This window comes from Xenia sp. Carnegie-2017, unplaced genomic scaffold (assembly GCF_021976095.1).
Source record: "Xenia sp. Carnegie-2017 unplaced genomic scaffold, XeniaSp_v1 HiC_scaffold_16, whole genome shotgun sequence".
Classification (NCBI taxonomy): domain Eukaryota; kingdom Metazoa; phylum Cnidaria; class Anthozoa; order Malacalcyonacea; family Xeniidae; genus Xenia; species Xenia sp. Carnegie-2017.
In genome coordinates, this window is record NW_025813469.1 from 4,210,645 (window position 1) to 4,224,941 (window position 14,297).

General features: G+C 35.5%; 3 protein-coding genes and 1 long non-coding RNA gene across 5 annotated transcripts; 2 read left to right on the forward strand and 2 right to left on the reverse strand.

The window, feature by feature from the left end:
- Positions 1-351: 351 nt before the first annotated feature.
- On the reverse strand, positions 352-4,442 carry LOC124436280 (programmed cell death protein 6-like). The gene is made up of 7 exons (XM_046986196.1): positions 4,312-4,442; positions 4,180-4,241; positions 3,337-3,381; positions 2,514-2,657; positions 1,717-1,731; positions 1,500-1,609; positions 352-794 (listed from the first exon to the last, which is right to left on the reverse strand). Exons 1-7 carry the CDS (start codon positions 4,371-4,373, stop codon positions 693-695), a joined length of 540 nt encoding a protein of 179 aa, XP_046842152.1. The 5' UTR covers positions 4,374-4,442; the 3' UTR covers positions 352-692.
- A 275-nt stretch (positions 4,443-4,717) lies between these two features.
- On the forward strand, positions 4,718-8,936 carry LOC124436281 (programmed cell death protein 6-like). Its single transcript, XM_046986197.1, has 7 exons — positions 4,718-4,999; positions 5,164-5,225; positions 5,751-5,795; positions 6,065-6,208; positions 6,538-6,552; positions 6,652-6,761; positions 8,370-8,936. Exons 1-7 carry the CDS (start codon positions 4,956-4,958, stop codon positions 8,442-8,444), a joined length of 495 nt encoding a protein of 164 aa, XP_046842153.1. The 5' UTR covers positions 4,718-4,955; the 3' UTR covers positions 8,445-8,936.
- On the reverse strand, positions 5,814-11,156 carry LOC124436282. 2 transcript variants are annotated; one of them, XR_006945283.1, is made up of 2 exons: positions 11,144-11,156; positions 5,814-6,175 (listed from the first exon to the last, which is right to left on the reverse strand). It is a non-coding gene; the product is annotated as an uncharacterized LOC124436282 (long non-coding RNA). The 2 variants fall into 2 exon arrangements; XR_006945282.1 differs by lacking the exon at positions 11,144-11,156 and adding an exon at positions 7,237-7,551.
- Positions 11,157-12,127: 971 nt separating this feature from the next.
- LOC124437275 (myosin light chain kinase A-like) lies at positions 12,128-13,468 on the forward strand. The gene is made up of 3 exons (XM_046987269.1): positions 12,128-12,767; positions 12,901-13,128; positions 13,233-13,468. The coding sequence occupies exons 1-3, from the start codon at positions 12,128-12,130 to the stop codon at positions 13,466-13,468; spliced, it is 1,104 nt and encodes a 367-aa protein (XP_046843225.1).
- Positions 13,469-14,297: the final 829 nt, after the last annotated feature.

Below are 14,297 nucleotides of genomic sequence, written 5' to 3' on the forward strand. Positions count from 1 at the left end.
GTGAAGTCGTTGAAAATTATATTAGTTCAGCTTTTTTCAGATTATAACGTCCCGTTATTAGTTGAATACATAAATAGCCATTTTAAATTTGCCCCTTGAAAAAGCAGCTTGATAATACATTTTTCGCACCATTTTTAAAACGTAATTGATTGTTACTGTTGCCGTTACTGTTATTTTAATGTATACTCGGTACTCTTAAACAAGTTTGATCATGCCATGTAAATTTGATATCGTCGGCATTACTTATTTCTATAGTTAACTTTATACAGTGAGTGGACAACGGCCAAACTTGCCGGGTGACCACGCCAACTGTCATGAAATTTCTAGTGCAAATCATTAGAAGCATTGAAATACAACAATTATAAACGGATATAATTTGGAATGCAAATACTTTGTCGTCCATTTTATATTTTTTGCTCGCGTGATCAAAAAAAATTGTTAACATTGACGTTTGCACTTCGTTAATTGTAGCGGTAGATTAATTTAAGTATACAAAGCTGGATTCCCCATGCAGAATGAAACTTTTCTATGTAGCTATAACGTGTGAAATCACGTTGGAAACAATCGTTGGAAAAAAAGCTATTGAAAATCCACGAAAATTGGTGACGTCACGTGAAGACGGACAAAAATTGATAAATTATTAAGATCGATGATTATGTTGGAAAATCTAATAAAGGATATCGTTAACTTGATTATACCCTCATCGTGAACACGAGACTCAAGAATTGTTCGTAGTTGATTTGAATCCATCCATTTCTGTTCGTGTCATAGTTCTGAAACGCTTGCGTGAGGTTCTAAAAAAAGTACATATAAATCGTATGATTGCCTTGTATAAGATAATCCGGAATCCAGAGCTCAAGGAAATTCATTCGAATCCGAAATCCACGAGTATCGAATCCGGAATCGACGAGTATGAAATCTGAAATCCACGCGTATGGTCCTGTAGGGAATCCGGAATCCAACAACACTATGCATTTCTTCAAATGGGGCGGATTCGCATGTATTTGCCTTATTTGGCGACTTAACTGGCCGTCAATGACGTCAATTGACGGTTGGGAGTTAAAATTTGAAATATACTCAGAAACTACACCTGACTTGTTGCATGAATACTTTCACTTCCAGAGTAAAATTTTCACAGGCATTTACTAGGATTTGAAACGTAAAATCAAACAAGTAAGTGATGTATGAATGACACAAAAGTATAAGTCAGCCCTGGATTTTCTTTATCCCCGATGATCCATTACGAGGAGATCAAAGTATCAGTGCTAAAACATGATATACGTATGCTTGGTTGCAAATTCACTTGATAGCCGAAGTGTACAGTACTGGCTAGCTCCGTATGTAATTGAAGGGTTATTTTGCAAAACTTTGTGTATTTTTGCTTTATACACAACCAAATAATAGCAGCTTTATCTCTGACGCTTTTAATGTATGCAAATAGCTTGAGAGTTTCAAACTATGGGTTCAACAAGTACTCAACAAGAGCAAGTTTGACTAACCTGGATAACAACACAACACTGAATAAAATCGTCGAATTTGATGACGCCTTGACCGCTACGATCAAACTTTCTCAACAAAATACTGTAAAATCTGTCAGATAGACGATATCCTAAAGGAGTAAGTTTGCACATTAACTGGACAGTGTTGAACGAAAACAGCACATCAAGAAAACATTGTTTTTCGTAATCAAGAAAATATGATAACATTGTTACTTACCAAAACTTGTCAAAGCTAAAAAAAGAAAAACAATGTTATTCATAGCGTCAGTAAGTATTTACAACGTTCTTCATTCAAGATAAATCTTTAGTCAAATGTTAAACTTTACCAAGTTATTTGGATGATCTATTTAAGTTTATCGTTTTCAGATGAAGGAAATTTAAGTTTATCGTTATCAGATGAAGGAAATTTAAGTTTATCGTTATCAGATGAAGGAAATTTAAGTTTATCGTTTTCAGATGAAGGAAATTTAAGTTTATCGTTTTCAGATGAAGGAAATTTAAGTTTATCGTTATCAGATGAAGGAAATTTAAGTTTATCGTTATCAGATGAAGGAAATTTAAGTTTATCGTTATCAGATGAAGGAAATTTAAGTTTATCGTTATCAGATGAAGGAAATTTAAGTTTATCGTTTTCAGATGAAGGAAATTTAAGTTTATCGTTATCAGATGAAGGAAATTTAAGTTTATCGTTATCAGATGAAGGAAATTTAAGTTTATCGTTGTCAGATGAAGGAAATTTAAGTTTATCGTTATCAGATGAAGGAAATTTAAGTTTATCGTTTTCAGATGAAGGAAATTTAAGTTTATCGTTTTCAGATGAAGGAAATTTAAGTTTATCGTTTTCAGATGAAGGAAATTTAAGTTTATCGTTTTCAGATGAAGGAAATTTAAGTTTATCGTTTTCAGATGAAGGAAATTTAAGTTTATCGTTTTCAGATGAAGGAAACAAAGAAAAATACAAAGAAAAGATTCAAGGATCAAAAACTTGTTTACACTTGTTTCAAAAAGTCTCACCGCTTTGCAGTTCATTCCTATCAATGCTGCCGGAGTTGTCGCGATCGTAGGTTCGAAAAGTCTTCTGCCAATCAGATATGTAAGTCCAAAGACTTCCAAATTCTTGGAAATTTATCGTGCCATTGTTATCTCGATCAAACATTCCTATTGAGGCAAGTCAGAAATTAGAAACACTGTGAAATATGGCAAATAGAAGCACTTTAACATACTGGTCAGCGGTCAACATACACACATGTCCCACACATTTTGATAGTTACACTAAATTAACCTAAGGCAGCATCCTAAACTCAAAGAATTATAGACATTGAGCATTATAATATTCATTTAAGAAATAAAGATGTTTACTGTTTGCAAGGCTTATGCAAACCGAGGAGACTGTTGGGAGAACTTGAGAGCAGATCAGTGCAAGCCAGAGAACAAAGGTCAAGGGTTGCACCTGCGCAAGGTTCTCACAAACGTCTCCGAGATTTGCATAACCCAGTGCAAACACAAAAAACATCTTTTATTTCGTTTATAAAATAACAATGCAAAACAGACAAATTTTAAGCAAATGTTTTGATTTTTCCTCAAAAATTTATTCAGGATCGATTTGAAAATTCCCTTTGACTGATTGATTGTTTTGATTGATTTGATTAGTTGAGCTCTGATGTGTTTTGCCAGGCTAATGCAAACACGGCTCTAGACCAATCAGCGCATGCTTTTCATTGTGTTTACTTCATAATATATTATAATGTAAAAACAAAATTCGTGAGGGGAGCTCACTAAAAGAAGTATCACAACCATACTGAAACATAAGTTTCATAGGGATGCAGTAAAAACTCACCAATCATGAGCCTCACTGTTTCTGGGTTAAAAGCAGTCCATGAACCTAAAAATTAGGCAGGCAATAATTAATTAGTTAATAATTTATAACCTCAAAGAGTATCAAAGTCTGTAAACTAGACCAAGTGGAAAGTATGAGATTTCACAAAACACGACCTTCATTGGGTTGAATGTATTTTTATATTGAAAACTTTAGTTGGACATCATTATCTCTATCCAAGCAGGGTACAGTGTTGAACAGTACTATAGCTATCACTACATCAATGCTAACACTACATTGCAATAACAAGTTAGCAACTGTAACAAATGAAAGAATTTGTTACATGTTTGTAGATGTTGATTGTACAGGTTGGTGGAGTCCCAAGGACTGTTGGTGTTAATGTTGACTGACTTTTCGATAACCTTAGCAGTAGGTTAGTTGATTTTGAAAACAACTACCAAAGATGACTCTGGAGATGACTACCACAGAGGTTGTCGAAATGTCAGTCAACACAAAAACCAACAGTCCTTCTCGGGACTCTACTAACCTGGACAATTGAGATATATGAAGAAATTGTAAAAAATAATATTATAACGTAAACAGGGTCGAAATTTCCTCTATATGAAAACAAAGTTTCGTTAAACTGTGTCGTTGCCTTACAAACAATTATGGTCATGACAATGAAGCATTTATACGTAACATGGAAAATTTGTTGACAGTTGAGATGAGAAGTCAAGAACAGGATATTTCATTAAAAGCATGATTTGGAAATTACAAGTGGTATGTCTTGTGGTTATTTCCTCTCATAATACATCTTGTATTCAATTTCAAAGGCAAACCAGCGATTATCTCTGACGGTCTTACCATTTGACAAAGCTTGTTGAAGTTCAACTGCGGATATTGAGCCGCTCCTGTCACGATCCACGCTGAAAAATACAACAAATGAAAGAAATATAACGGAAATGTAACTTCTTCCCCTTTCAGATTTTTCCTCACCTCTGAAAAACTCCCAAAAGAAAATTTTGATCCACACCTGCAGGCTGCCTGTAGTACGCCATTTTGAAGTTTAGTGCTGAGTGTAGTGAAGGAAATATATATATAGCTTCCGAGGAAATATAGCTTATCCTACACAATTAATAAGTTATTTTCTAACGTGTGGATCGATACTTCGCTTCTCTTTAAAAGTAATTGCGAAAGACGATTTTGAAAAAGAGATTTTAAGGCAGTGTTGATAGTTGGAGCATAAAATTGAGTCCAAAATGAGGGTTTTTAATAAGAATAGTTCAAGGAATTTTCTGTTCTTGGTATTTCGAATGCATAACTAGAATTAACATGGCAAAGGTTAATCCAATCATTGTTTACAATATTGGCCTTGATAAAATATGGAATATTTCTTGACAAAAGCATTTTTCTCGCTATATTTTATGTTATCACTCATTTCTATTATCCCTAAAAGTTAAAAGAAGCGAACGAGAAGTAAAATACGTTTGTTTCATCAGTTATCATGCCAACTTAAAGCCTCTGGCTTCAGCGGAAGTAATGAATAATAAGTATTCGAAACCTCTCGAAAAAAATAACAAGGAAATTATACCCAAGTATGTGCGGTAGCTCAAGACGTATTTATAAGACCTAAATCAAAAATGCCACCAATCAGCAGATCATTTTTATGGAACATTTTTCAAAGGTAATTTTATCAGATTTCATAGGTCCCATTTCTTTCGTCCGTCACATTTTTAAGTCTTAAGTTCCATATCCAATATAAATGTTCTAAGAATATTTATATTCATAGCCTGTTGCAAAGAGATAGGTTTACATAAAGGAATTCATTCTCTACTATCAAAAATGTAGGATCGACACGGATAGAAACGGCTCTATTAATGGTGATGAACTTCAAAGGGCCTTGGCAAATGGTGGGTATCTTTACATCAAACTGATTGACAATTTCATAAATACAATCGTAACTACTTCCTGGTTTCATTTACGACAAGTGAAACCTTATTTGCACTGAGAAACCTGCATTATATTCAAATATCTACTCTGAGTTTTATTCAGGGGCTGTGGAATCCTTTGAAAGGTGCAGGTGTGCCATGCTCACTATGTGATCACACGCAATAGATAAATTAGTAATGAAACTGCTTTATATTAATTATTTTTATTTGGTTCTCCTCTTTTAACTGCATCATTGTAAAAACTGAACATTCATGTGATAAATTTTCAAACAAGAGCAAAATTTGTGGGTGTCCTTCCTATGTAAGGTATACTCACACTCCATAAACTGTAAAGTGACAACCAGACACCCATAGTTTCCCAAGCCCATGGTTATATTGTTCAGCAGTTTGATGGTGGTCATTTCTTTTTTCAACAATTCATCACTCATTCTTTGATCAACATCCATGATCTTAAGATCTGTAAAGTTTTCATTGAACCGTTTTAAGGTACTTGGACTCCTTTTAATCCTGAGACCATACGACTTATGATGGGTAATGTTTCTCTTTTTATTGTTCTATTTCTCTTGTTTACATGCTTAAATTGTTGTATTTGTATACCTGTGTCATTGTATGTGTAGCCACAAATTTAAGTTCAAAAGAGTCAAGTAGTGTTTCACACAGGTTCTCTCAAACCTTGGTCATGAAAAGAACTGTAAGAGAATGAATTGTTCTAGACATTACCTACTACAATAAAGTTCTAAAACATTTGTGTGCGATTACTACCAACCAGACAAGATATCTATAAAGTTCTCCATTTTCAGGGATGTTTGATACAGATGGCAATGGTGTGATTGATTTCAATGAATTTGCTGGTCTTTGGCAGTATGTCTGTGACTGGCAGGAATCATTTCGCAGCTTTGACACTGATAGCTCTGGAACAATTGACAGAAATGAGTTAAAAGCAGGTCTGGTGTATACATATGTACACACACATATATTTCTACATGTTATAAATTGTTAATGGTGAATAAGAAGAGTTCTTATTACAGAAATATCAGTCTTTACATATTATAAAATCGCAGTTGAGTTACAATTTTACAACTTGTCTCATGATTGCGTTAAGCAATGACATTTTACGTTTTGAAAAGAGTTTAAAATCTTCATTATACATGTATTTTTACTTACTACGAAGCATATACATGTCAAATCTTTGCTTGCAGTAAGTTAGGTTCATGATAGAAGCCCACGCATGTTATGTTGGTAAAAAATAATATAATTTTTTTGATTTTTTCAGCTCTTCGAAGTTTCGGTAAGATTTTCTTTTGAGTATTTAATATTCAGTGTTTAGTGATATTGAAATGGATCTTGTATACGACTGGTCTATTTTTTGAATTTATCTGACTTGTAGGATACAATCTATCGGAGAGATTTTACGGAATACTTATCAGAAAGTTCGATAGAACTGGCAGTGGAGATATTCGCTTTGATGATTTCATTCAGTGTTGTGTTGTTCTTCAGGTAAAAAACATCAATCACAAGATGATCAAAGTGTTGCTTCACGTAAATTGTTAACTATCTTACTATCTGAAAGCAGGCGCGATCCAGCTCCTTAGCTGACCGATGCATTGCGAGCGCCGAAGGCGCGAGCCACCGCTAGGGGGGTCTGGGGGCATGCTCCCCCATAAAATTTTTGAATTTTCACTATCCGAGAAGCATTTTCCAGCGATTGTATTATATTACATATGAATACAAGTATAAGTGCTGCATAAGTAATATGACATCGCGTATATTTTATGATGATTGTTCGTCGTTCTGAAATGAGTACACTATTTACATTTAAAACATGTGCTAGATTATAGAATACCCGTCCACTCACTATCTACTTATATAATATGCCTTGTTGAAGGCTTAAGCCTGTATGGGTGCCTTTAAAAATGGACGGGTATTCTATAATCGCTCCAAAACATGCAAGCATAAAGGTAAATTTACTTACTTTAAAGCTCTTAGTTCTCCACTTTGCCAATGAATTGTCAAGTGCTTAGGTATTAACATTTCACTTGACATATCTCTCCCATTTTTACCCTTTGAAAGGGATTCCAAGGAGAGGATTTTGAAATAAAAGTAGCAGCTCTCGTTTCATAGGTTCGACGCACTCCATTAATATCAAATGACTTCTCTTCTCGAAGCAGAGTACACAGATCGTGTTTGATATTCTCGACAGCCATGACTTCGATCGATGATTGCGAGTTATATCAAGTGATCAAATAACAATGCATTCAACTTTGAAGTTCAAAGTTGAATGCATCGGTGCCATGCCCACAATCACAAAGTTATGAAAATGCATCGCTCAGCGGCAAAATCTACCGTGACGTGAGGCCCTAAAACAATGGTTTTGCTGATGTCACAGTAGATTTCACGCGGAAAAGGACTCGGGACCGATGCATCGACCGATGCATCGCAAATCTACTGTGACGTAGCGATGCCTCTTCCATCTACCGTGACGTGCTGGCAGAATACTATTAAATTACTTACTAATTATGTATTCACGACAAAATTTCGCTAAATTTTATCGACTTTTCTTTCGCTATTTGTGTCATGGAATACGACAAAATTATCGGAGAACACAAATGTTATTTCTAGAACAAATTTTAGCTTAAAACTGCTAAATCTATAAGTTAACTAAACAATATATCACTGTCAAATGTGCGTTTTAAATAATTCGAAAATAATATTTGCTATTTATTTCATTAAAATGCAAACTCGCAGATTTTAATATCTAAATATTTTGACCGATGCATTCGCATCGGTTGCATCGGTCTAGATCCGCCCCTGTCTGAAAGTTGGCTGTCATTCCCAGATAAAGATATCGGTTTTAATAATTTGCTTTCAACTTGAATTAATTACACAATCTGATTAGCACAATCTCTAATTATGATGGCTAAAGAATTAAGAAAAAAGGTTCACGAAAGCCTTATTCCGATCAATTTTGATGGCATTAAAAAAGGCATTAATGTCTCATGAATTGTTGGGCCGGCACTCCATTCCTGCACAAAAATGTCACACCATGAGCTGCATAGTAGTAGCTTGACAAGTAAAATATCTTATAAATTGTGTTTTTACCTCTAGACTTTGACCAACGCTTTCAAACAACGCGATCATAACTTCAATGGATGGATAACCGTCAGCTACGAACAATTTTAGCAATGGTGTTTAGTTGCAAGACGAAGTAGATATATCATCTGCAATACTGCCGAACATTGACGTACCTTATGCTATTTTATGTATTTTATATATATGCACAAATTCACAACAAATATTTTTAACAATAGTGTTAAGTTGCAAGACGAAATAGAAATATCATCTGCAATACTGCCGAACATTGACGTACCTTATGCTATTTTATGTAAATATATATGCACAAGTTCACAACAAATATTTTAACAATTGTGTATAGTTGCAAGACGAAATAGAACTATCATCTGCAATACTGCCGAACATTGACGTACATTATGCTATTTTTTGTAAATATATATGCACAAGTTGTCAACAACTATTTTTAACAATTGTGTTTAGTTGCAAGACGTAATAGAAATATCATCTGCAATACTGCCGAACATTGACGTACATTATGCTATTTTATGTAAATATATATGCACAAGTTCACAACTAATATAATTACATTCTTCAATGTAAGCCTTGATTTTTTGTTACCTATAAAGATGAATTGTAGTTCTGCAACTGTGATAAGTGATCGAGCTGTTGTGACTATGTCTACTCGGGTGTATTCAGACATTGTAATTTAGCTTACTCAACTAAGAGTTATATGATCTGAACTTTGCCAAAGTCGATCGCTCAGAATTGGCGTTTGAATTTAATTTTCCCACTTATTGAGCATGCAAATAAGCAAAACAACTAAAAAGTATTAAGTATTTGTAGTCGACTCTTCACTTTCCGCTTCATTCGATTATAGAAGGCCAGACATTTCTATCACAAAGTACTATAAATTGCCACTACAGTAAAACTGAAAAGGCTAACGTTATAGAAATCAATGACTTATGCTTGTTTGGTTGTGTAAGGACTCGGATAAATGGGTATTGGAGAACCTCGTCAGCTAAAAGTAAACACTGTGTACATCAAATACACGAAAAATCTGCAGCAACATGCAAAATAAAAGCAATGAGAAAATGAGCTGGGTGAGCACTCAACGGCCTAGCTCTACCAAATTTGCTCGAATATGCCCAATGTTCTTCTGCTTCGCAACATTATCGGTTGCAAATTGCATTCAACATCTGCATCTGTTTTGAATGTCACTGAATTACATTTTAGTGTTCGGTGAACTTTATACCGTATATAGGAATGCATTTAAAAATTAACATTTGTTTATTTAGGGGTGTTTACATGAGTCCGGAATAATTTTCGATCCGGATCGAGTTCACTCCTATTTTCATTCCGGATCCAAATTAAGTTTTCTATAATCTTCTATAATCTTCTATAATCTTCTATAAGCCTTCTAAAATCTAATGAAGCGGAAAGTGAAGAGTCGACTACAAATACTTAATACTTTTAGTTGTTTTGCTTATTTGCATGCTCAATAAGTGGGAAAATTAAATTCAAACGCCAATTCTGAGCGATCAACTTTGGCAAAGTTCAGATCATATAACTCTTATTTGAGTAAGCTAAATCACAACGTCTGAATACAGCCGAGTAGACATAGACACAACAGCTCGATCACTTATCACAGTTGCAGAACTACAATTCATCTTTATAGCTAACAAAAAATAAAGGCTTACATTGAAGAATGTAATTATATTTGTGATTAAACACGGATTGACATTACGTTTCGCGAATTGAGTTTCATTCTGGAATGAGATTGTGATTAATGACGAAACACGCATTCGCCATGGGTATTGTCTTCTGGGAAATTAAAGATCGTAAGCAAACAAGGCGGCTAAATGGGCTTAAATGAGTGCAAAGAAAAACAAAAATTAATAAACGCAGGAACAACAGAAAAAAAGGGTTGCTATAATGTTTATGTTTGCCATCTTCAAATTTCAAAATTTCTGCGAAAGGTCATTCTGTGTGTTGACTTCCAATGTAAACACGGATTGACATCACGTTTCGATCAAGATTGAAAGTCATTCTAGATTCCTGTGAACACCCACTTACAATGCACTAATGAATTACAAAGGAAATATAGTAGCACAAAATTGCTTTCGTTAAAAATTGCTACTTTGATTGCTCATGAGCAAATGGAGGATTACTATTCGTAAGTTTATGTTTCCGTTTGCAATATACCCTGAGAACTTTGTTGAAAATGAATAAAGTGGAGGCGGTTGTGCAATTCTACAAACACATCAGAGTCGAACTCATCTACAATATCGTGTTTGAAAAGAAAATTATAGAAGAAGGCGAACTCTATGAAGAATTGAAAGGAAGAACAGGTTTAGACGACGCACATCTTTTGAAGATTATACGTTGGTCTGAGGTATCTAGTTTGTTGCGTGCTATTCCAGACATAGAAGTTGTTCTCGGTGCCATTGTCTTACTTGAAATTAATACAAACAGCGTTCTGCAGCTTATGAATGAGACATACTTAATAAAAAATCGGTTTCTAAAACTCACTGTATCGCAATATCGTGAGACAGTATTTAGGGCATGTAGTGAAATTATAAAGAAAACAATCGTAACTTTTCTGACTTGACCAGCTGTCGTGACAAACAGACCGGAAATACGCCATTACATTTGTTGGCGTCTCTTCCAGCAATCAGTTTTAATGCCAACCTACTCAAGTATTTACTACAGTCTGGAGTAGACCCGTTTGCCGCGAATAACGAAGGCCAAACTTTCTTGCATATCCTATTGGGAAGATATAAAACAGTAAGCAATTACGATGATTTTACCCTTATAAGAGACTGCCAACTACGGAGTGGTTTAAACAAGACAACACAGCCGTTCTTCAAATTCTTGATCACATACCGCCTTCTCAAGTCTCCTTATTGACAAAAGCGCAAGATAATGAAGGCAATACCTTGATGCACGAGTTTGCCTCATCCGCCATCTTGCAGGGTGAACTTGTTGAAGGACAAGAGGTTTGCAGGAAGTTACTCGAAATCGACCATGGGCAAAGTTTAAGAATTCCCAACCATAAAGGTAATGTTCCTCTTCATTGTCCTTGCGATCCTGCGATCTTTAACATACTCGTTGAATCGCAGCCGGCATGTTGTCGTGTAGAAACGATCGAGATGAAACACCATTATTGTGCATCTTGAAAAATCCGTTTTATTTGCGTTTGGTCGAACGCTTGTATTAAACGAACTCCGAAGAAGGTGATGTTGGATACAACGACTTAGTGGATAGTCCTGGCCTGACCAAAGCCATTGATTTGATCCAAATCTCCTAAAAGTTCATGCCCCAACGAAAAATCTTCAAAAGTGTTTGGATTGCCGACCAAGATGGTAATACTGCCATTGATGTCGTCCTGATCGCCATTCGGATTGGATCTTATGATTTGAACAACACAAGCTGTCAAATGGCGGAACTTCGTTCGTCGATGGTGACACTGTTGGATAAAATGCTTTCTCTTGCAAATCCGGAAGACGTAAGACGGAAAAACAAGCGAGGTAGAACATTCCTTCATCAGCTGTTGGACATCAAACAAGCTGTCGTCAAGGAAGCGTATGTACTCCAAGCCGTTGAAATCCTCCTACAACACAATGTTGATGTAAATGCCGTTGACGTTCAGGGCGTTGTGCAATGAACATGATTTGCAAAGTCTACGATAAGTCCCCAAGTTTTTCAACAAGTGCGCCGACTTACTTTTGATAAATGGGTCATTAGTCAATGAGATTAACCATGTCTTGCCCTTTTCTTCTTCTTCCGGAAACATGACGCGAAAGTTGCGGTCATGCCCCAAGCGTCACTTAGAAGACGCCAATCGTTTAGCTCATAGAAATGGTGCGATAACAGTTGTCGACAAGTATCGTTATCTTCATCAAGAGTCTATTGGATCCGGAGCGTTCAGTAACATATTTGTCGCAATCAAAGATGAAAACGTCGACAACATATCTGGTACCATTCAGTGTCGGGCATATGCTTTGAAACGAATCGATAAAGCAAGGATTACTCCTGAAGAAATCAAACGCGAAACGACTGCATTGCTTTCTTTGTCTGGCAAATGTGAGAATATCATCAAGTATCACGATTCTCTGGAAGATACATTCTTTCAGTATCTTGTCCTTGATTTAATGGATGGTGATCTTAATGAATTCGTTGGCAACATGGAAGCCAACTCGGTTCTAAGGAACGATCCAAGTCAATGTGTAGAAGTAACAAAACAGATCATCAATGGATTGGCGTTCCTGCATCACAATGGTTTCATCCATCGCGATCTCAAACCTGGAAACATCCTGTATTCAACGGAGCATCATCTGCATTTCAAAATTGCAGACTTTGGACTTGCTAAAGATATCTCGGCTTTATCGACCATGACCTCGACACGTGGAAATGCGGTTTTAATGGTAGCTGGTAGTCGATGCTGGATGGCACCAGAATTAGTCAGCATGAAGTCATTGAAGCACACCAAACAGTCAGATATCTTTCTTTGGGTTTGATTCTTCATTATTTGATGTCATTTGGGAAACATCCTTTGCTACTCCAGGCGACGAACGTCCTCACGTTGTTGAAAGGAACATCGAAGAGATGAACGGCAACCTTAAAAATGATCTTCATCCCGAAGCGAAAAGTTTTCTTGGGGCATTGTTGAATGTACAGCCATCGAGAAGAACACCAGCAGCGTATCTCAATCAACATCCTTTCCTCTGGAGTGACCACAAGAAGATGGAATTTCTCAGAGCAGTTGGCGATCAACCAGAAGCTATAAAACCGGGTAACTTTTTGCTTTCGGAAATTGAACAGTGTCTACAAAAAACACGAACCGGTCAATCCTTTCAACTGAAACCATGGAGTAAAGAAATACCAATGCTGCATCAGGAAATAATTACTGCATGGAAACAGAAAACTACAGAACAAATAATGTGATCGATCTGGTAAGATTCATTCGTAATGCTTACGCGCACAAACAAGAAAGATCAATTTGGTTTCAACAAGTGCTGGACAACAGCATCTTTCTTCGAAAATTTCCACGTCTTGTTCTCGATGTGTTTGGTGTTGTACAACGATTAGAACTTGAATCTCGAAACACCATTCATTCAGCTTTAAGCTTGTGATTGCAGAAAATTGGTAATTCGAGGAGGGGGATAGCTGACATTCATAAATCCGTAATGACACAATCAATTTCAAAAGAAATTTTAAAGTAGTATTTTCTATTTTTTACTCGAGCCTCTCATGTCAACGATTTTTTTATATTAGGACATTGTGTAATCCCCTCATTTTCTTCCCTCTCTATCTTCCTCCTACAAATAACCCCCACTTGAAAGTTAACAAAAGAAATACACACGGGGTTGTATTTATGAAATACGAGGTACACATGTACCATCCAAAGAACACTCATCTCTGGATGGAACAGGGTATTCATGTACCATCCAGAGATGATTGCAACATCCAGTCATACAAGAATTATTCCATTATTTAATTAAGAAGTATTCCATCATTAAAGAATTACATTTACGGGTTTACCACAACAGACTTTTTAAACCTAATTGACGAACATGTTGCAAGTCTTTGTCCATGTCCGACTAAGACACGAAAATTTATTCTCTTACATAAAAGATCCCCTATAATTATGATGAACTTTTTATTTGACATTGGACGTTTTTGTGATATTAGAAGATTTGTGAGTTTTTTCACATTTTCCTTGCTTGCATTTATTATTGCCAACAAAATTTATTTTTTATCTTAGAAAGTTACTTACCATAACAATCAAAAATTTTTCATAAAACAAATACGTAACTACCAAATGCAACATATTTTTAAGATATGTAAACAACTGACCATAGGTTATTTTATTCACATAGCACAAAAACTTTCAATAGTTTCAGAGAACTAAGAAAGCAGACATTATTTCATGATTAATAATATACTTGAAAAAATTTCTCA

What these genes read in the sequence shown, in the direction of transcription:
- LOC124436280 (XM_046986196.1), bottom strand. Translation starts at nt 4,373, where the DNA reads ATGGCGTACTACAGGCAGCCTGCAGGTGTGGATCAAAATTTTCTTTTG. An exon ending in CTTTTGGGAGTTTTTCAGAG is followed by an intron (nt 4,242 to 4,311) that starts GTGAGGAAAAAT and finishes TGTATTTTTCAG; the next exon opens with CGTGGATCGTGACAGGAGCG. An exon ending in TCAACAAGCTTTGTCAAATG is followed by an intron (nt 3,382 to 4,179) that starts GTAAGACCGTCA and finishes CCTAATTTTTAG; the next exon opens with GTTCATGGACTGCTTTTAAC.
- LOC124436281 (XM_046986197.1), top strand. Translation starts at nt 4,956, where the DNA reads ATGCCACCAATCAGCAGATCATTTTTATGGAACATTTTTCAAAG. An exon ending in TCAAAGGGCCTTGGCAAATG is followed by an intron (nt 5,226 to 5,750) that starts GTGGGTATCTTT and finishes AACCGTTTTAAG; the next exon opens with GTACTTGGACTCCTTTTAAT. An exon ending in AGTGTTGTGTTGTTCTTCAG is followed by an intron (nt 6,762 to 8,369) that starts GTAAAAAACATC and finishes TTTTACCTCTAG; the next exon opens with ACTTTGACCAACGCTTTCAA.
- LOC124437275 (XM_046987269.1), top strand. Translation starts at nt 12,128, where the DNA reads ATGACGCGAAAGTTGCGGTCATGCCCCAAGCGTCACTTAGAAGACGCC. An exon ending in TGCGGTTTTAATGGTAGCTG is followed by an intron (nt 12,768 to 12,900) that starts GTAGTCGATGCT and finishes TTGCTACTCCAG; the next exon opens with GCGACGAACGTCCTCACGTT. An exon ending in ACCAGAAGCTATAAAACCGG is followed by an intron (nt 13,129 to 13,232) that starts GTAACTTTTTGC and finishes ATGCTGCATCAG; the next exon opens with GAAATAATTACTGCATGGAA.